The 21,036-nt window shown below is 39.9% G+C and overlaps 2 protein-coding genes across 51 annotated transcripts; one reads left to right on the forward strand and one right to left on the reverse strand.

Annotated features, from left to right (window-relative positions):
* The first annotated feature begins 1,018 nt into the window (after nucleotides 1–1,018).
* LOC126593211 (protein ALUMINUM SENSITIVE 3-like) lies at nucleotides 1,019–3,136 on the forward strand. Its single transcript, XM_050259201.1, has 3 exons — nucleotides 1,019–1,506; nucleotides 2,083–2,328; nucleotides 2,763–3,136. The coding sequence occupies exons 1-3, from the start codon at nucleotides 1,156–1,158 to the stop codon at nucleotides 3,075–3,077; spliced, it is 912 nt and encodes a 303-aa protein (XP_050115158.1). The 5' UTR covers nucleotides 1,019–1,155; the 3' UTR covers nucleotides 3,078–3,136.
* A 292-nt stretch (nucleotides 3,137–3,428) lies between these two features.
* Nucleotides 3,429–6,353, reverse strand: LOC126593206 (uncharacterized). Of its 50 annotated transcripts, none has more exons than XM_050259199.1 (4): nucleotides 5,341–6,353; nucleotides 4,685–4,925; nucleotides 4,529–4,567; nucleotides 3,429–4,177 (listed from the first exon to the last, which is right to left on the reverse strand). In XM_050259199.1, the coding sequence occupies exons 1-4, from the start codon at nucleotides 6,184–6,186 to the stop codon at nucleotides 3,825–3,827; spliced, it is 1,479 nt and encodes a 492-aa protein (XP_050115156.1). In that variant the 5' UTR covers nucleotides 6,187–6,353; the 3' UTR covers nucleotides 3,429–3,824. The 50 variants fall into 50 exon arrangements, with proteins under 50 accessions (XP_050115156.1, XP_050115151.1, XP_050115148.1 ...); XM_050259194.1 differs by lacking the exon at nucleotides 4,529–4,567 and adding an exon at nucleotides 4,334–4,372 and having other exon boundaries at nucleotides 3,429–4,216; nucleotides 4,646–4,925; XM_050259191.1 differs by lacking the exon at nucleotides 4,529–4,567 and adding an exon at nucleotides 4,334–4,372 and having other exon boundaries at nucleotides 3,429–4,255; nucleotides 4,646–4,925.
* Nucleotides 6,354–21,036: the final 14,683 nt, after the last annotated feature.

Raw genomic sequence — 21,036 nt, forward strand, 5'->3', positions numbered from 1 at the left:
TTTGTCCCAAAAAAATAATTAATCATTGATTAAAATACTGACTAGTTCCTCCTTATTAAAAAGACAATCACACTATTCAGTTTTGTTTTTTTTCCGTCAAAGTTATCGACAGAGTTTGAACTCATGTCGTGATGTAAGAACCCAACATCTTTTCATTATTGTGATAACGGGTCACTTGCCTACTCATAGTCCTTTTAAACCCATTCAAATAATATGTAATTGTTTTTTTTTAGCCGAATAAATGGGTCTAGAGAGAGCCCAGTAAAGGATAAGAAGACCAAAACATTGGGACGGCAAACTGGCTCAAGAAATCTCAAGCATCATTACGAGAATGAAAAATGACCGCTAGTAAGCAATCACTCATAGCCCTGGATTGTCTACCTATAAGAAGAGACAAGCAAAAAACATAATGTACTTTCCGACTGCTCAAGCCAATTGACAAACCTGGAAACTTTTTGGCACAAAACTTTGAAGACAGGTCAATCTAGATTATGGGACCATGAACCTTAAGCCCCTAAAACGTGGCACATGGATGCCTAGAACGACGGAATGCCCACAACACATGGTGCTTAGACTATCCAAATCAAAACGAGAGGCTTTGTCAGATCGAAGTAAGCTAGTCAAATCAGACCAAGCTAGCTAGATTGGAGCAAGCTAGTCAGGTCAAGCCCACCAAAGATTGACCATAGTAATTTTGTTAACCTTCCAATTCATAGCGCTAACAATTGTCACGTAAAATTATTAAAACGTGCATACTAGTAAAAAAAAATGGACAACATAATTTTGATACCATGATATTTTAAGCGATCTGACACCAATTGTAATACACCATCTAATACAGATGTGTCATACTCTTATATTTTTTGTGTATTGACCCGTATTAAAGTACATTTGCACTATTCACCCAGAAAAAATACATTTGCACCATGATCAATTTTATGTGTCTACAAGACATTTTTAAATACGTGATGAGACAATCATACTAAAAAAATTCGTGCGAAAATATTCTCTTAAAAAATCTTGGAGTTGTCAACTCCACCATATCATTCGAACTTCAGGGGGAGGTCGTTTCCTCACACACTTCTCTCTCTCTCTCCAATCCACATATTACTAATTTCTTCACGCATTATCCGAATTTCGTATCAACTATCACAAATGGCGTCACTCATCTCCGCCACCGCACAAAACCACACAGACATCGCACAGTCCAATTTCATACAAGGACTATTTGCCGACCAGGTTCTTGTTTCCTTGCCTGAATTTCTGGCCAACATGGACTTGTCATGGATGGTGGACTTTCTCAAGGGCATGGTGAAGCCGCTGGCGGCGACGGTGGTGGTGTTCCTTGCGGTGGCCTTGTCATACATGGAGAAGCTGGGTTTGGGTAGAGAGATGATTTACTCCATTTTTAGAGCCTTCGTTCAGCTTTCGATTATCGGGTTTGTTCTTCAGTTCATCTTCACTCGGGACAATGCCTTTTGGATCGTTCTAGCTTACCTTTTCATGGTTTGTAATTGTCTCTTTTGTGCTAACTTTTCTTGCCATGTGCTTGGTTTCCGAGAAAATTCTGTTTGGTCAATACTCAATACCGTTTCATAAATTTAGCTTTTTAAGTATGTTGTTGGGTTTGTTTAATTTTTTTTTTTAATTTTCTAGAAGCAGAGCCCTCTGTTTTTCTTCTGCTTCCTTATAGAAATCTAGACACAGAAGTAATTGTGTTTCATGAGTCCCGTTCTCTCGGTCACATTTATGATCACTTACTTTTAGAATTGATATCAGGATAGACGATAAAGAGATACGTTTTTCATCTTTTGAACTTCCTTTTATATTAAATCCAAGCGTGAGTGACATAAACCGGATGTATGGCACGGTTTAGTAGCCATTATTGTTTCTTGACTCTCATTAGTGTTCATATATATATATATATATATATATATATATATATATATATATATATATTTCTGATTAAAAGTTTATAATCGGTTCTATTTGTTCTCGTCTCGTTATTTTGCTACAACATCAAATTGTAATAATTGTTGGTGCAGTTTCTTTATGATCTTTATGTGATTGTTGCCTCTGCAGGTGACTGTTGCTGGTTATACAGCAGGGCAAAGGGCTAAGCATGTCCCAAGAGGGAAGTATGTTGCTGGGGCTTCCATATTGGCTGGAACTTCAATCACAATGTTTCTGCTTCTTGTGATGAGAGTGTTCCCCTTCACTCCAAGATATATTATCCCCGTTGCAGGAATGATGGTCGGAAATTCAATGACGGTAACTGGGGTTACGATGAAAAGGCTTCGAGATGATATTCGAACTCAAATGAACCTGGTAGGTTAATTTCTTACCCGAAGAAAACCATATTGATACCAAATCCGTCTCTTTTTTTTCCATATAATTTTTCCATAGACTGACTGCTTGTTTCCAAAAGCGCTTTCATGTAACCAAAAGCTCTTGTGACATTGTTTGGTAGAAATAACAAAAAGTACACTAGGAAATACTTCCAAGTGTTTTTTTTTTTTTTTTTTGAGAATTATAAGTGTTTTCTGCAGAAGCAGTCTCGACTCTCGACAGGCCCTAAGAGACCAACCTTGTGTTCAAAGTATTTACTATTTAGTCTTGCATATTATATTGTCCAATGTTCACGATATAGTATTATGCAGATGGATAAATATTCAGTTAGTTCGAGTCATTTTCCAGTTGGAAATCTGAATATTGGCAACAATGTCAATGAACTGACATGGATTACCGATTTTGTTTTTCAGGTAGAGACAGCGCTGGCTCTTGGTGCAACGCCGCGCCAAGCAACAATGCAGCAGGTGAAGAGAGCTCTGGTGATTTCTCTGTCTCCAGTTCTGGACAATGCCAAAACCGTCGGCCTCATCTCGCTTCCCGGTGCAATGACTGGCCTCATAATGGGAGGAGCCTCCCCTCTGGAGGCCATTCAATTGCAGATTGTTGTGATGAACTTTATGATCGGTGCAACTACAGTTAGCAGCATTTCTTCAACGTATCTGTGTTGGCCTGCCTTCTTTACCAAAGCTTATCAGTTAGAGACCAAGGTTTTCACTTCAGAATAGGGTTTTTGTAATGTTATATTGTACAATATTTATCAAATCAGCACTCTGCTTTTCTCTTAGGGCTCGTTGGGTACACATACATGATTCAAATGTGTAACCTAATAAATTAAAGGTAATGCCGAAGAGAGAAAATATAAAATTATCATCACCTAAAAGATAGAAGATGGATTACTTACGAAGAACACTCGTTCATTCCAGTCCTCCATAAAACAGTAGGATTTGAAGGGATGACTATCCTTCATAGCTAATCGTCTTCTAATCCCCTTGAACAACCATTCACTTCTACTTTCAATATATCTTGAAATTGTGATGGTTCTCCATGTCAGTTAAATCATGTGTGGTGGAAGAGCCTTAAGTGACAAATATACATATACATCCATCATGTTATTTAATTATTTGGGCCACAAACACATGATCCACAAACACATGATATTAAGCATGGTTGTAAAAGAACAACATCGCTTACCAACAAAAATGATAAAAGGAATAACACCATTGATGTAATAAAGTAGGATAGGTAAGTTCAACACTCTTCGTTTAGCCTGCACTCCACTCCTCCTACGATTTCAGATACAATTTCAAAATATTCATCTTTGACTCCAAATGGCCAAAGAGGAATGCCAAAATCGCTCCATAAAATAAGCGTCTTAGATGCTCGTATGAAAAGGCATGCCACGCCAACAGCTAGAACATGAAGGTTGAGATGATCGGAGTGGAGGTGGTGATGGTCGGGTGTTTAGGCTAACCCTAGTGTTGACGATGGTGACCGCCACCGCCACCATGAGACCCTTGATTGTGTCTGTGATTATTTGGGCCTTGATTACCATTTTGACCTTGTCCGTGATTACTTGAGTCTTGATTGCCCTTTTGATTTTGTCCGTAGTTACTTGGGCCTTGCTTTTCCTTTTGACCTTGGCCGTGATTACTTGAGTCTTGATTACCCTTTTGACCTTGTCCGTGATTACTTGAGCTTTGATTTCCCTTTTTACCTTGTCCGTAGTTACTTTGATTTTCCTTTTGACCTTGTCCGTGATTACTTGAGTCTTGATTACCCTTTTGACCTTGTCCGTGATTACTTGAGTCTTGATTACCCTTTTGACCTTGTCCGTGATTACTTGAGTCTTGATTACCCTTTTGACCTTGTCTATGATTACTTGAGCTTTGATTTCCCTTTTGACCTTGTCCGTGATTACTTGAGCTTTGATTTCCCTTTTGACCTTGTCTATGATTACTTGAGATTTGATTTCCCTTTTGACCTTGTCCGTGATTACTTGAGTCTTGATTACCCTTTTGACCTTGTCCGTGATTACTTAAGCTTTGATTTCCCTTTTGACCTTGTCCGTAGTTACTTGGGCCTTGATTTTCCTTCTGACCTTGTCCGTAATTACTTGAGTCTTGATTACCCTTTTGACCTTGTCCGTGATTACTTGAGCTTTGATTTCCCTTTTGACCTTCTCCGTAGTTACTTGGGCCTTGATTTTCCTTTTGACCTTGTCCGTGATTACTTGAGCTTTGATTTCCCTTTTGACCTTCTCCGTAGTTACTTGGGCCTTGATTTTCCTTTTGACCTTGTCCGTGATTACTTGAGTCTTGATTACCCTTTTGACCTTGTCCGTGATTACTTGAGTCTTGATTACCCTTTTGACTTTCTCCGTAGTTACTTGGGCCTTGATTTTCCTTTTGACCTTGTTCGTGGTTACTTGTGCCTTGATTTCCTTGTTCGTGGTTAATTGGGCCTTGATTTCCCTTTTGACCTTGTCTGTGATTAGTTTGGGCTTGATTACCCTTTTGACCTTGACCTTGTCCATTTTGTCCACGTGGCACATGATGACCCCCACCTTTATTACCCTAAAGAGTAATAGCAACAAGTTAATTATCTTCGCAAAATATAAGTAACTCTTTGCTACAGTGGTGAAAAGATTGTTAACTTTTGCATGACGGCATGAATGGTGACTAATTTAACAAAATCTATCGTTTGAAAAAAATAAAAAATTATCTTCGCAAGATCAAGTAAAATAGCAACAACAAAAATTATATATTTTTTGTAACGAGTTAATTTCGTCTAATCTTCTATTCATTTAAAAGAAGAAAAAGGATAAAATATCGCATTCAATACCAGAATTTAGTTTCTTATCATTTCGGACAAAATATAAAATCATTTCTTTACTATTGAAGTTAGATTCTCATTCTCCTTTAAATGATTCTCATTCTCCTTTTAATGATGTTATCATGCTTAAGCCTAAAGTCAAGTAATTAAAATTACCTTTCGTTTCATCAAATGTTTGCCGCCTGAATTTGACGCCTCACTATTAGGCGATGATGGTGGTGGCGGCGGAGAAGGCGAAGATGCTGGTGGTGATGGCGCCGTCCTCGACAGGTTATGATGAGCTAATTCAGATAAAGGGATTGGGTTAAAGGGGTCCATACCGACCCAATTTCCAGGAGGATAATATTCACAAACAACTAGCAAATTTCCATTGGAGCATTTGTGTCGGGCGCATCCTACTTGTTCAGTGTCTTTCCATATAATCTGCGTGTAATGTTCACATGGTTTATCTGGTTCGCACTCGCGCTTTTCTTTGTTGTAGTACACCTTCTCATGTCCCCAGTCTTGCACTGCCTCCCTCGGCAGCCAATGCGCTTTGTGAGCCCAGAACAAGTTCTCCCCCATACCTTGATACGATGAATGCTGCATTTGACAGTCGTGATGATCCTGCTTCATGGCCCAGTCCTCCGCCAACTGGGCCATCGTGTCGTTCCACACCAACGGCTTCATCTTCTCCTCTCTTCGGATCTCGTTATGGGCCAGGAGGAACTCTTGGACCAGCGCCGGTCGAGGGTACTCGGTGAAGTTGTCCGTGTTTGGTTTCAACGCGGTGGCCAGGTTATTGAGAAGGCTATTCGCGGTGTTGGCAACGTCGTTGACAGCCTTGCCAATGTGGTTGGCGGCATTGGCTATTTCCTGTGATTTATCATTGGGATTAGCATTGGCGTTTGTTCCATCAACATGGTTGACATGAAGAATGTGATCTCTCAAGTTGGCCGTGACCGCGAGGATCAGGAGAGAGATGGTGAGTATTATGGTAGCAAAGGTCCGACCTCGCGGCATTGCGTTGTTGAATGTGGAATTTTAGAAGGTGGTGGTTAAAATCTAGGTTGTTTAAATCTTTGATAAGGGCGACGTGACGATGTAGGGTTAGTACGGTTTGATTTGGTTCGGTTTTGCTTTGCTAGCTCTCAGCCTCCAAAAGTAGCGGCAAGAGAGAGCGACCATGAGAGGACCTAAGAAGGGTTTTATTTGGTCTAGTTTGCTAAAAATGACAGTACAACTCCATCAATTTTCCCATCATCCCATTCCTAATTTTGCTAGCTCGCAGCCTCCAAAATAGTTATGCTATTTTAAGGCGGCTGCTGATGGATAGCCGCAGTTTTTGGGACGTCTTTCGGTCAAATGGTCAAATTGTTGTTTTCATGCAGATGTTTGTCCGTCAATGTCATGCAAGCACCTGAAAGAAATTGGTATTTTTTGCGTCTTGAGTGATATTACTCAATACATAATTAGGTTGAAATTAGTAAATTGCAATTTTTTTTTCATTTTTTTACACAAGGATATATTGACACATCTTGATCGGAGTCGAGGCGTGCTGGCTGTCAGCCAAAGGTGACGTAACCATACATGCAAGTGATGTAAGAAAAATGTAAATAAATTAAAACCAAAACTATAACTTAATTAAACTAAAAAAGCAAGTGCGCAATAGTGGGTAGAACCTATAGAATACAAATATTCAGAGCATAGATATCATCAATAGTGCAGTTGAAACTAATTAAGTGTTTAGCACACAATCGGGAACAGTTCCTACTTTTAATTAGAGTATGTCAGAACACCAGCTTTTCCTGGTATGCCACCAAGAAATTTAGCTATCTAGGACCTGGAGGGGCGAAAAATAGAAGGGTGAGTGGCCACAAAAATAAAGATTTCTAAAATCCATTTGTTTTCTGAACATACTAACCCCTCGCTATAAAACATGTATAATTTCCAGAAAATCATACTATGTAAGTACGAAATCAAATGCATGCTAACAGTAAACCAAAAGTATGCCACAACACTGTATCTCATCAGCAATATAAATATAATCATGTGCTCAATAATCTATACTAGCACGCAAGTCGAAGTCACTTAATGTGACATGTACGCCTGCACCTATGGCTCATCAATCTATGCTAACACACGAGTCGGAGTCGCCTAATGCGACCTAAACGACAAGCTAGGTGTAATAATATACGCTCTAGTGTTACGATCATGTGAAGGCTAGCACTATGTGCTGGTCACCTACGAGTCTGAGTCGCCTAATACGACCTGTACGACAGGCTAGCACCTAACTTGGATCCAAGGCGAGCATGCGGTGCGGGAGGTGAACAATCACGTGAAGGACTAGCCCTAGCCCAAGGCTGGAGCACTAACACCGGGGTGCAGCAATGATGAACTAACTATATGAATATAAGCATGTCATACAATTCAATTGTTCCAAACAACACAATAAACTCACCTGAACTTACATGCGTGTCCTGTAGAATTACTTTAGCATTTCACAACAGTATAATATATATGAGCAGGTAAAATGCATATGAAATGCCATGACAATATACAACTCAACCACAAACAATATTTTTAAAATTAAGTAAATCGTGGCATAAAATGCAATAACCAGTTTAAAAACATTTGTGGAAACTGTTTGTACCATACTTAACCAATCCCGAAACTAACAAGCACCGATCAACGTTATACCGTCAAGGACCCAGAAGAGTTTCCCTCCAATCAGGAGGCCAATCACAGCGCAACACGTGTCAACACCAAGAGGCCGATCACAAGGCGACACGTGTCAACATCAAAGGCCAATCACAGCATGACATGTGTCAAGGCCAGAACAAAGCTAGAAACTCTCTTCTATAAAAGGAGATCATTCTCCCACAATAATCCTTAATGTCATTTGTACTAAATCATTTATTAGTACTCACTAAAGGAGAGCTTGAACCTATATACTTGTGTAAACCCTTCACAATTAATGAGAACTCTTCTACTCCGTGGACGTAGCCAATCTGGGTGAACCACGTACATCTTATGTTTGCTTTCCGATCTCTATCCATTTACATACTTATCCACACAAGTAACCGGAGCAATCTAGCGAAGGTCACAAACTTGACATTTTCTGTTGTACCAAAGTCCCCACTGATTTTGTGCATAAACATTTGGCGCTGTTTGTGGGAACGACACTTATTTCCACTCTCTTCAACTTTGTCAAGTTGGTTTCCACCATTTGTACATTCTTTTTTTTACTAAGCATCCCTCTTCAACATGGGGAGCGAAGGAAGCCACAGTACACAGAACGACACCCCTTCGCACCTGGTGCGAAGCAATGAAAGAAGGAACAAAAGAAGTTTGCTTTTTAGGCTAAAGTCGATAAGTTTGAGGCTTAGAACAACAAGATAGCGATGAAGAATGAGATCCTCCAAGAGCAATATGAGAAGGTCTTCGAGATGCTCCATGAGGCTAGATACATTAAAACACATGAGCTCATCACCCTTGTGGAAGTCAACCATCAACTGGGTGCCCCCCAACACGGAGGGTCATTTGCCCTCGACATGGGTATTCCTATTAAGGAGCGAGCTACTCATCGAAATGGTGACCAACATGAGACTTCTCTCAACCCAGCTGTTTCGACCCGAAGCAAGAAGAGTGGAGGAAGACACCTCCTTACAAAAGGAGTGGAAAGGTCGAAAGCCGTCTTTCGCGACTGTCGAGACTTCCTAAAGCAACGTCGAGACAATCTCATCCATGTAAGCTCAAAAATTAATGACCCAAGGGTCTCTGAAAAACTCAGTCTCCTCCCATGTCCCAGGTCGGCAACCAATTTGGGGAAGGGGCAACAAGTCCTAGAGAAATATGAAGGTACGACGAGTCCAAGGAAAAATCATATGCTCTTGATCAAACCTTCCTACTTCCAAGAGGAGTTGAAGATTTACGAAAAAAAGCTCCAATGGTACATGACTTCACTCATGCCCCTTTTGTCCTATGGCTCCTTAACGAAGTAAACAAGTTAAGGGTCGAACAACAAGCTGAGATACCTGGTTAGAACCAACCTAGGCCTGGCCCTCTTACAAGGAGGATCCTCGACACCCCCTCTAAGCGAAGAGGTTTACAACTTTATACTGGAAGGAAGGACCTGATTGAACATCTTAACCTTTTTGAGTCCACTATGGCATATCAGATGCACGCCGACGAAGAACGATGTCTTCTTTTCCCTTCCACCCTATCTGGCAGAGCTCTAAACTGATGACTTGTACACTATTCGCCAGAAGCCAGACAAGTCATTACGAGAGTATGCTGGTCACTTCAACCATGAGTATTCTCACTGCACTGAGGCAGATGACAAGACCACGCCCAAAGCCTTCACGGCAGGCCTACGTGATTGTTTCTTAAGTACATGATCAATGCCAACACTTGGAAGACTTACTCTGAGGTGATGGCACAGGCTTACAACCACGCCTCCGCCGAAGTAAGGACATACCAAGAGAACCCCCATATGGTTCACCCCTATCAACAAGTGGGAAGTGGAAGTCAAGTTCTACCAAGTGATGAGATCTTGGCCATTCAGACACCCATTGCATCATCTCCTGCCTCATTTAGCTACTCGCTAAGTCACCAAACGTATTTGTCTCTTGGTAAGAGGAAGGATTTTTACTCTCAACAAGCCCATTACAATAAAAGGGATAAAGGTTCGCATCAAGACAACCAGGGGTGAACGTACCGTTGACTATTATGACTATGGGGCCAAGCCTCACTTTTTCAAAGTGGAGGACTAGGTACTGAAGGAAATGCTATTATAAGAAGGCATACACATTGCAAATGTTTTGACCCTCAACCGCTTGGGATCTTTTGTTACACAAGCCATTCGACAAATATTTAAAGAATTCAGACAACTTCTTCTGAGTCTTTTGCATTTCTAGCACTGGAACACTTGGTCTACGCTGACCTAACTCTATACTCTAACTCAAAGCTTCAACATGCGTACTTTGGCACAAAGTATGTGATACTAAGTGTTACAACCAATATGGTTCACATATTGAAAGCATAGATCCCTTCATGCATAGCAAAACATTCGTAAGCATCACTCATGTCAATCATCATAAACATCATACATTCCAACACATTCATACATAAGCCAACTGTGTTTCGAAAGGGTTCAACACACTTTGTGTCATTCAACACTTGCTATAATGTGCCTCGACACATTGCCCTTATTCTCACCAACTAGGTGATGAAGGAACTCACATTTGTGCCACCAACTAAGTGATGAAATGTACAACCCGTACTCTCCTTCATGCCACCAACCAGGTGATGAAATGTACAACCGTACTCTAATATTATTTGGCAACTTGCCACTATTATCACCAACCAGGTGAAGAAGGAACTTACTTTCGTGCCACCAACCAGGTGATGAAATGTACAACCCATACTCTAATATTATTCGGCAATTTGCCACTCTTATCACCAACCAGGTCAAGAAATAACTCATCTTCATGCCACCAACCAGTTGATGAAATGTACAACCCGTACTCTTCTTCATGCCACCAACTAGGTGATGAAATGTACAACCCGTACTCTAATATTATTTGGCAACTTGCCACTCTTATCACCAATCAGGTGAAGAAGAAACTCATCTTCATGCCACCAACTAGGTGATGAAATGTACAACCCGTACTCTCCTTTATGCCACCAACCAGGTGATGAAATATGATGAAAGGTGATGAAGGAACTCACCTTCGTACCACCAACCAAGTGATGAAAGCAACCCACCATTCATTCCACCAACCAGAAGACGAGTGGTACAACTTATACATGTGAACTCCTAGTATTCACAAATAATAAAAAAACCTCAAGCTTTACAACTTAACTAGGGGAGCACTTATGCCTAACAAGAGTTATAGTCACCAACAAAGTCTTATTGCAAGCCAACAACGGATTCAGTGCATGGTATACGAAGATCAAGCTCTTCAGCCCTCTTGCATCTGCTTCAGACATTTCTCCTCTGTAACAATGCAAACACTACAACTCATAGAAAGCTTCACACTCTCTTGATCAAGACTGTTCGAAGCAAATTCAATTTATATGGTTCTTCCAAACCTTCGATTACTACAAAGTGTGGCTTGCATCACAATCTCTTGCTCAACAGTGTGGAAGAAAAATTTGTATACGTTGTCTTTCCCACATCTCAAAACCTTCATCAATGGAGAACAACTACAAATTCTCAAAAGCTTTACACACTTTTGATCAAGATAGTGTGAAGCAAAACCAATTTATGGTGGAAATCAAAAGCTTCATCAATGAAGGGCAATTACAATCCTCAAAAGCTTCACACACTCTTGATCAAGATAGTGTGAAGCAAAACCAATTTATGGTGGAAATCAAAAGCTTCATCAATGGAGGACAACTATAATTCTCAAAAGCTTCACACACTCTTGATCAAGATAGTGTAAAGCAAAACCAATTTATTGTGCCAACAAGAGCTTCGTCAAAGGAGTTCAACCACAATTCTCAAAAGCTTCACACACTCTTGATCAAGATAGTGTGAAGCAAAACCAATTTATGGTGCCAACAAAAGCTTCATCAAAAGAGTTCAACTACAATTCTCAAAAGCTTGACACACTCTTGATCAAGACAGTGTGAAGCAAAACCAATTTATTGATCAAGACAGTGTGAAGCAAAACCAATTTATGGTGCCAATTTATGGTGCCAACAAAAGCTTCATCAATGGAGGGCAACTACAATTCTTAAAAGCTTCACACACTTTTGATCAAGACACTGTGAAGCAAAACCAATTTATGTTGCCAACAAAAGCTTCATCAATGGAAGGCAACTACAATTCTCAAAAGCTTCACACACTCTTAATCAAGACAGTGTGAAGCAAAACCAATTTATGGTGCCAACAAAAGCTTTAACTCCAAAACTTCACCTATAAAAGCTTCAACACCAAAGCTTCACCTACAAAGCTTCAACTCCAAAGCTTCACTTCCAAAGCTTCAACTCCAAAGCTTCACCTACAAAAGCTTCAACTCTAAAGCTTCACCTACAAAGCTTCAACACAAAAGCTTCACCTATAAAGCTTCAACACAAAAGCTTCACCTACAAAGCTTCAACTACAAAGCTTCACCTACAAAAGCTTCAACTCCAAAGCTTCCCCTACAAAAGCTTCAACTCCAAAGCTTCACCTACAAAGCTTCAACTCCAAAGCTTCACCTACAAAGCTTCAACACAAAAGTTTCACCTACAAAGCTTCAACTCCAAAGCTTCACTTACAAAGCTTCAACTCCAAAACTTCACCTACAAAAAGCTTCAACTCCAAAGCTTCATTTACAAAGCTTCAACACCAAAACTTCACCTACAAAGCTTCAACACAAAAGCTTCACACTCTCTTGATCAAGATAGTGTGAAGCAAAATCAATTCATGGTTCCCAACAAAGCTTCAACCTCAAAGCTTCACCTACAAAGCTTCAACACCAAAACTTCACCTACAAAGCTTAATATATATATATATATATTTTTTTTTTTTTCGGAAATTCGAAAATTCGAAAATTCAGAAATTAAAAAAAATAAAAAAGGTCTAGGCCTCCTCTTCTTTGGGCCTAACAACTTTCATAACAAATATACATGAAGGAGGAGTTTTGGGCTACCACTTAGCAAGGAAAATGGTGAAGTTTTGTTACTTTGGAAACTTGGCTACTAGCAAGACACCTCCTTTATTAACTCCCTTGACCGGAGACTTTGGGGACTCCTACCATATGCCACTACACCTCAGTACTTGGAAGGTTCACGACTACTCAGTGACTTGGATATTTCAAGTCTCCAACCAAGAAGTTTTCCTCACTCGGAAAATTAATGGAGCACTACCTCAACGTACATGCTTCACTCATAAAGCTTCAACAAAAGAAAAAAATTCAAAGAACTTAGTGAAGAAGACTTTGGTGTATTTAACACAATACGTTGAGATGAAGCAAAACTTATTTATTGATATCTCCGATAAGTTACAAATATGTACATATACATGAATCAAAATAAACAAACATGAGGGAGCCTTCACAAAGGTTGCTTAGGAGAAGTCTCAGCAGTCGGCAGAGCCCCAGAAAGAGAAGGCACCAGAGGGTGATCATTCAGAGCCTCAGTACTGGGCAGAACCCAGAAGGAGGAGGTACCGAAAGTTGATCATTTGGAGCTTCATTACGCGGTACAGCCCCAGAAGACGAAAGCAATAAATGCCTTTGGAACAAACCCACAAACCTCTAATGATCAAGTAAAATCTGACCATCAGATTCCTGCAGCTGGTCAAGCTTCCTCTTCATGTTTCTAGCACAGTCATGTGCAAGCCTGTGCAACTGTTTATTGTCATGCTTGAGTCCTCTAATCTCCCGTTTAAGACTTATCACTTTAGAAGCCAATGATTCAACTTGTCGGGTTCGAGCAAATAGGCATTGGGCCATATTAGACACAGAACCTGCACACTGAACACTGAGAGCCAGAGAATCCTTAACAGCCAACTCATCAGACCGTTTGGAAAGTAGTCTGTTATCTTTGGGAGTGATAAGGTTCATGACCACCACCGTAACAGTCATATCATTCTTCATCACAGAGTCTCCAACGGTAAGATGACCAATAGGGATAAGAAGGATGGGCGCCATATGTTGTCTTGAGGAGGCATGGCTGTCTCTTCACCAAAGTTCAAGCCAAAACGATGGTCGGATGGGCCAGACATTTTCAGAAATGATGAAGGAGAAATGAGGTCTAATAAATCTCTAAAGTACAAACAAGGGGAAAATTCCTAAAAGTAATAACTCTCTGAACGTACTTCTTGCACACAATTGGTGCCCATATAAAAGAAAGGGCAGCATGGCCGTTTGTTCAAAAATAGAAGAGGCACCACTCTCCGGATTTCGAGAAATAGATTTTCCTGAGTAAAATATGTCGACAATCCCCACACGCAACATCAGCTCCTTGAGTACCACAGATAACTTTGCCAAAGATTTCTGACAAAGTTTAGACACATAAATTTTGAAGGTTTAGCTACCCTACCATTACCCACAAGGGTAAAGGAACAACACTACTGCTTGATAACTGGAAAGTCCCTATGTGTGTCAACCTCCGTGCTCCATGGCAAGGCAAAATGGCAAAAATACCCAACATTTACTCACATCCAAGAAAACACTCCTAACAAGATTGCTTGCTCAAAAATCGAAAAGACACCGCTCTCCGAATCTCGAGAGCCAGATCCCCAAACAGGATTACTTGCTTAAAAATCGAAGAGGCACCGCTATCCAAATCTCGAGAGCCATATCCCCAACAACATTACTTGCTTAAAAATCGAAAAGGCACTGCTTTCCGAATCTCAAGAGCTAGACTCCCAATAGAATTACTTTCTAAAAAATCGAAAATGCACCGCTCTTCGAATCTCGAAAGCCAAACTCCCAATAAGATTGCTTGTTCAAAAATTGAAGAGGCAACGCTCTCCGAATTTCGAGAGTCAGATCTTTAACATATCTTCTTTCCTGAAAACCGAAAAGGCACCACTCTCCGAGCTTCGAGAGCCAAATTTCCTTGGATAAAGCTTGTCTACAATCTTCACACGCAACATCAACTCTCCGAACATCACGGACCACTTTTTCAAAGTGCTCTGACAAAGTTAAAACACGTGAAGTTTGCAGCTCCCACTACATTGCTATGACCAAGAAGGGTAAAGAAATAACATTACTACTTATTGGGGAAACTCATATATATGGCGACCTCCATCCTCTACGGACAGGCAGACCTACAAAAATGCTCAACCCTTCCTCATATCTGAAAGGGCACTCCCAATGAAGCCTCTCGAAATACTCAGCTTTCTTTCCCCCGATAATACCTCTGCAAACAAGCCACACCAGAGTAAGAGTATCTCATATCATTAGGGTTAAAAGCAAGAGTATCCCATATCATGCTTTTTCCCTATCTTTTCTTTTGCCCTTGTTCTTACCTGCAAGACAAGGAGAAAGAGAGCAATAAGTCAGCACTTGGAATCAAGCTTCCAGTCAGGAACTGACTGCCTAGAACTTCTTACCTGATTACTTACCTGGCATTGCTCTCGAGTACTCATCTTTAACATCTTGTGCTTCCAGAGAAGATACCACATCTGCCTGAGGAATAGATAGGGCAAGTGAGAATGATACAAGGAAGCATATGGAGACAAGCACAACAGAACACGTGCCGATTTATCTATTGTTTTGTCAACAAAAAAAGTATCCTATATCATCAACGTCGAATGCACTCTTGATTTGATGGACTTATTTTGACCCTCAAATTCTTGAGTCGGCCTTATACTCTGGAGGAAACCAGAAAACCCTCTAACCCAGTTCAAGAATAAGCCTGTGGAAAGTTACTTCTCCAAAAGAAAAGGTATCTCATATCATCTCTTCTCCATGTCCTTTTCTTTGTCCTTATTGATGTTTACAGAACAAGGAGAATGAGAACAATCAGCCGGAACACGAGATCAAACTTTTAATCTGAGACTGACTGCTTGGAACTCTGATTGTTTACTTTGTCTATCACCTCTTCCGGCAGATCTCCTTGCTCAGAGACTTGGGGGATTCATACTACATGGTTTGTATTACGCTTGACCAAGCCTGAAACAACAAGTAAGCTTCAAGTGAAATTGATATATTACCTTGTGCATCTTCATCGGTTAAAGATACCATCCCTAGATGGAGGAAAAATACTTCCAGAGAAGATGTCACATCTACCTATGAGACAGATAAGGCAAGTGAAAACGATACCACTTCGGTACTTAGAAGTTTCGTAATTACTCAGCGACTTGGATTTTGCAAGTCCCTAACCGAGGAGCTTCCATCACTCGAGAACTTAGGGGAGCACTGTTTGTACCATACTTGACCAATCCTGAAACTACCAAGCACTGGTCAACGTTATACCGTCAAGGACCCAGAAGAGTTTCCCTCCAACCAGGAGGCCAATCACAGCACAACACATGTCAACACCAAGAAGCCAATCATAGGGTGACACGTGTTAACATCAAAGGCCAATCACAACATGACATGTGTCAAGGCCAGAACAAAGCTAGAAACTCTCTTCTATAAAAGGAGATCATTCTCCCACAATAATCTCTAATGTCATTTGTACTAAATCATTCACTAGTACTCACTAAAAGAGAGCTTGAACCTATGTACTTGTGTAAACCCTTCACAATTAATGAGAACTCCCCTACTCCGTGGAAGTAGCCAATCTGGGTAAACCATGTACATCTTGTGTTTGCTTCCCGATCTTTATCCATTTACATACTTATCAACACTAGTAACCGGAGCAATCTAGCGAAGGTCACAAACTTGACACTTTCTGTTGTACCAAAGTCCCCACTGATTTTGTGCATCAACAAAAACTATAAAGTTTATATCTATATATATATATATATATGAAAACAAAATGCCTACTCACTGGTATGTCGAAGGATCGTAGCCCCCTAGCCTCGCTTGTCCACATATGTCCTCAGGGTAAGTCTCTCCTATATGCAAAACAACTAATACTAATTAGTTAATAAGTACATACACTAAAAACTAGGAATAACTCCCTCTAGTTTGCTTAAACGGAAGGTTTGAATATACGAAAAATGTTCTACTTGAAGTCACAAACCCACACATATCAACCACTCGCCGGTCGAAGGCCGAACGAGCCGTCCAACCCACAGCCACACATGCGGCCACGCGTAGGCACATGCATGGTAAAAGCTGACAAAACCCTAACCGATGTTAGGAATATTCCGTCAAAACTGACAGAATACTCCGTTAAATAGTAACGGCGTTACTTAACGCAGTTAGAATATTCTGTCAACTTTGACGAAATATTCTTCGTCTTCTCCTGTCAGCTTCATCGTCCGTCGTTGCCAGCAGTTCGTCAGAAACTGGGGATTTTTCGCCAGTTTCTGGAAAATTTTCAAACCTTAATAACTTCCTCATTTCTCAACCATTTTTAGCAAATTTTACATGGAAATGAAGCTCATGACGAGAAGAATAAATCTATAGCTTTTGGAAGTCCAAAAACATATGGAAAATGGACTGAAAAAGCCTCGCAAGTCTCGGCCTAAAACTCACCCTCTCGAACTTGCTTGTTTTGACATCAACGCTTCTCCAAACCTAGTCTAATGGCCACAGGGAGCTGAGTAGAAGCTTCCCCATGTCCTAAAACCTTGTAACTCGACTTGGATCATGACGATGCCAACTCGACCGAGTCGGAGCTTCCAAGTTGCTCTGCGCTGACCACTCAAAACTCAACCATTTAAGGATTGGTTGGTATAGTTGTGATCGTGAGGATGACAGGATCACGATGGTGATAGTTTTAAGTTTGATCTACGAATTTTGGTACGTGTTCTTGGTGGTCACATAGAAGAGAGGGTTACGATGATGGAGAGAAAGAGATAGAGACTGACAGTTTTTGGTTAGGGGAGAGGTGTGAGGAGAGGTTTTGATTGGGTGAAGGATCTGAGAGAAAAGGATTGGTTATGAGTGAAATGGGGGGACACGGGTACAATTTTAAAAGAAAAGGGGATAGAGTTTTCAAATTTCCTACAGTAAAAGAAATCAGAAAATCTATCCAAAACAATGTTTCTAGCACTGATAAAATTAACGTACCCTCGTAACAACGAGTACAAATTAATTACAAAAGCGAGAAAAATAATTTAAAGCTGCACAATCACGTCCACGTCACTTGCCAACAGGGGCATAAATGGCAATTATTCTTAATGTCTGCTATTTTAGATAGGGGTTTTTGAACATTAATCCTTGCAAAAGATTAAAATTTTAAAAGAACGTGGTGCTAGATTAAATATTCAATTTAATCCCTTGAGTGTACTTTTATCAAATTTTACATTCAATTTTTGTTATTTAATGTGCATTTTTATTTCATCTCTCCATATTAAATGTTAATTTTATTAATATGCATATATTTAGTTTTTTTTTTTAATTAGAAATGAATGTAAATGAGAAAATATTAAAAAAAAATTGTGATACAAAAATATATAAATACATAAGTGTTCAGAAATGATTGTGCCAAAATACATAAAATTGACTTTTTTGTACCGAAATATTTGTACCTATATGATTGTACCGAAATATATTATAATGAACCTAAATGTATGTACCGAAATGTATTATATTGAATTAATGTACCTAAATGTCAATACCGAAATGTATGTACCTAAATGTCAATACCGAAAATGTATGTACCTAAATATCAATACCAAAATGTATATACCTAAATGTATTTACCGAAATATAATAATTGAATTAATGTACCTAAAAGTCAATACTCAAATGTGTGTACCAAAGTGTACGTAACGAAATACATTATATTGACCGAAATGCATTATATTGAATCAATGTAATTACATGTTTATACCGATGGATATACCAAAATATTCAAATGTATTAATGTACCTAAATAAAGAACATACAAAATTGTTATCGGAATATATATTATAAAAAAATTAGTTGCCTAAATGTAGACATTAAAATATATTATGATGAATGAAATAAAAATTAAATTTAAATGTAATTAATACATTAAAATAAAAATAAAATGATAAAATAAAACATCAAAATACAACTAATAAATGATATGATTAAATGTGCTAGGGACTAAAATTGGATTTTAATCTTACATATGGTTATAATCTAAAACTCATCTTTTTTAAGAATTAAAATGAAGTTTTATATTTTAGATACTGGTAAAAAGGTTTTAGATTCCAACATCATAGACATAAATTCTAGGAGAATGTGTTATGTCATGGCCAACATGGTCATGAACACTATTGTTGGAGCAATTGGCGAATGTGATCTACAATTTTGGGAATGGAATATTTTCTGGCCAATATGATCATGAACGACATATGATCTTTAGACGATAAAGAGAATGAAATATTCCGATTATAATGTTTAGCCGGTAAAGTTTCGTTAGCCGTAGGTGGGGTGACAAGTATGTCCCCCTGGGAGGCACTAGCATTATCCTTAATTTTCTGTATTTTATGCATGTAATTATTAGATGGAACCTCTGGATATAAATATCTCAACAAACAAGGGTACGGGCTGGAAACAACAGCCCTAAGCACCGCTCTCTTCAACAATGGCCAAACTTGCGGGGCTTGTTTCGAGGTGATGTGCGTGGATGATCCACAACGGTGCCTACCAAGCAGCACCAAAGTGACAGCAACCAACTTATGTCCATCCGTTACCAGTTCAGATTGGTGCAGTCCTCCTCATGAACGCTTTGATTTGCCCGACCGATGTCTGAATGCCAGAATATTTTCGATTCGCTTTCAACGAGTGACATGCTTTGAGAGGAGAGGGATCAAGTTTGAACTTACGGGAAACCCTAATTTCCTATTTGTGTTGGTATACAACGTTGGAGGGGCTGGTGATGTGGTTGATGTAAAATCAAAGGCTCAAAAACAGGTTGGATACAGATGAAGAGTAACTGGGGGAGGTCTTTTAGGACAAAGTTTGCCGTTCCAAGTAGCTACGAGTTATAGAAGGATGGTGATATCTCTTGATGTTGCGCCTGCAAAGTAATCATTTCATCATATTATTTAATCTTTTGATATTACGAAACATATAAGTTTGTCATTTAGTACTACTATCTATTAGTTTTCCTAACTCCGCCGTGTAAGTTTATCTTACATTGCCGGTCCCAAGCCCGGATAAAGGAGGAGGGGGAGGGCGTCAGGTAGTCGACAGCCGGCACTCCATGATTACGTCGAATCCTTATGAAAATGAATCCAGAACGAAATCGCGCTAAAGCTAGGGCGTCACCCGTAAGTGGCGCGCTGTGTGGCCCAAGCACAGTGATAAGTGAGCAAGGGTCGCTGTATCTCCATCGGCACCCGGATGCAATGTTAAATGAGCAAGGGGGCTATAGAAACTTCTTTTCGAACGACTCCACTCAAAGTTGTTTGGGAGCATATGCTCCTATCAACTTTACACGGGACACACAAAAGAAGTACTTTGATCCTATTAGACGGGGAAGGGTGAAGAAGCTAGGACAGAAGGGTAGAGTTCAAGAGAGCAAAATGCGTTTAGGAACGTGGAATATAGGAACCTTGACGGGAAAATCTATGGAAGTAGTAGAAGTTATGGTGAGGAGAAGGATAAATATTATGTGCCTACAAGAAACTAAGTGGGTTGGGCGTAAGGCAAAGGATCTAGAAAACTCAGGGTTTAAACTATGGTATTCGGGCACAAATAGAACGAGAAACGGTGTTGGCATCATCGTGGACAAGACCTTGACACAAGATGTTGTAGATGTTAAGAGGGTAGGAGATAGAATCATGGCAATCAAGATTGTAATAGGACAAGAACTTATCAATGTGATTAGTACGTACGCACCTCAAGTAGGGTTGGATACGAGTTCGAAGGAGAAATTTTGGGAAGACCTTGGAGACTTGGTGCAAGGAATTGCTCAGACGGAGAAGTTATTTATAGGAGGAGATTTAAATGGACACGTGGGCAGGGAGACAGGCAACTATGGAGGTTTTCATGGTGGCCATGGTTTTGGGGAGAGAAACGAGGATGGGGAAGCTGTCTTGGATTTTGCAATGGCATATGATCTCTTCTTAGCCAACACCTTCTTTAAGAAGAGAGAAGAACATGTGATCACCTACAAGAGTGGGTCGTCAAAAACACAAATAGATTTTCTCCTAATGAGGAAAGGGGATCGTATAACTTGTAAGGATTGCAAAGTTATACCAGGAGAGAGCGTGGCTAATCAACATCGCTTGTTGGTGATGGATGTACATATCAAAAGAGTGAGAAAAAAGAACAAGACTTGGAAGTGCCCAAGGACTAGATGGTGGAATCTAAAAGAAGAAAAACAAGCCATTTT

The sequence above is a fragment of the Malus sylvestris genome, chromosome 12 (genome assembly GCF_916048215.2).
Source record: "Malus sylvestris chromosome 12, drMalSylv7.2, whole genome shotgun sequence".
NCBI classification, from domain to species: domain Eukaryota; kingdom Viridiplantae; phylum Streptophyta; class Magnoliopsida; order Rosales; family Rosaceae; genus Malus; species Malus sylvestris.

What these genes read in the sequence shown, in the direction of transcription:
- LOC126593206 (XM_050259147.1), bottom strand. Translation starts at nt 6,186, where the DNA reads ATGCCGCGAGGTCGGACCTTTGCTACCATAATACTCACCATCTCTCTC. An exon ending in AACATTTGATGAAACGAAAG is followed by an intron (nt 4,926 to 5,340) that starts GTAATTTTAATT and finishes ATTACTCTTTAG; the next exon opens with GGTAATAAAGGTGGGGGTCA.
- LOC126593211 (XM_050259201.1), top strand. Translation starts at nt 1,156, where the DNA reads ATGGCGTCACTCATCTCCGCCACCGCACAAAACCACACAGACATCGCA. An exon ending in TTCTAGCTTACCTTTTCATG is followed by an intron (nt 1,507 to 2,082) that starts GTTTGTAATTGT and finishes TTGCCTCTGCAG; the next exon opens with GTGACTGTTGCTGGTTATAC. An exon ending in TTCGAACTCAAATGAACCTG is followed by an intron (nt 2,329 to 2,762) that starts GTAGGTTAATTT and finishes TTTGTTTTTCAG; the next exon opens with GTAGAGACAGCGCTGGCTCT.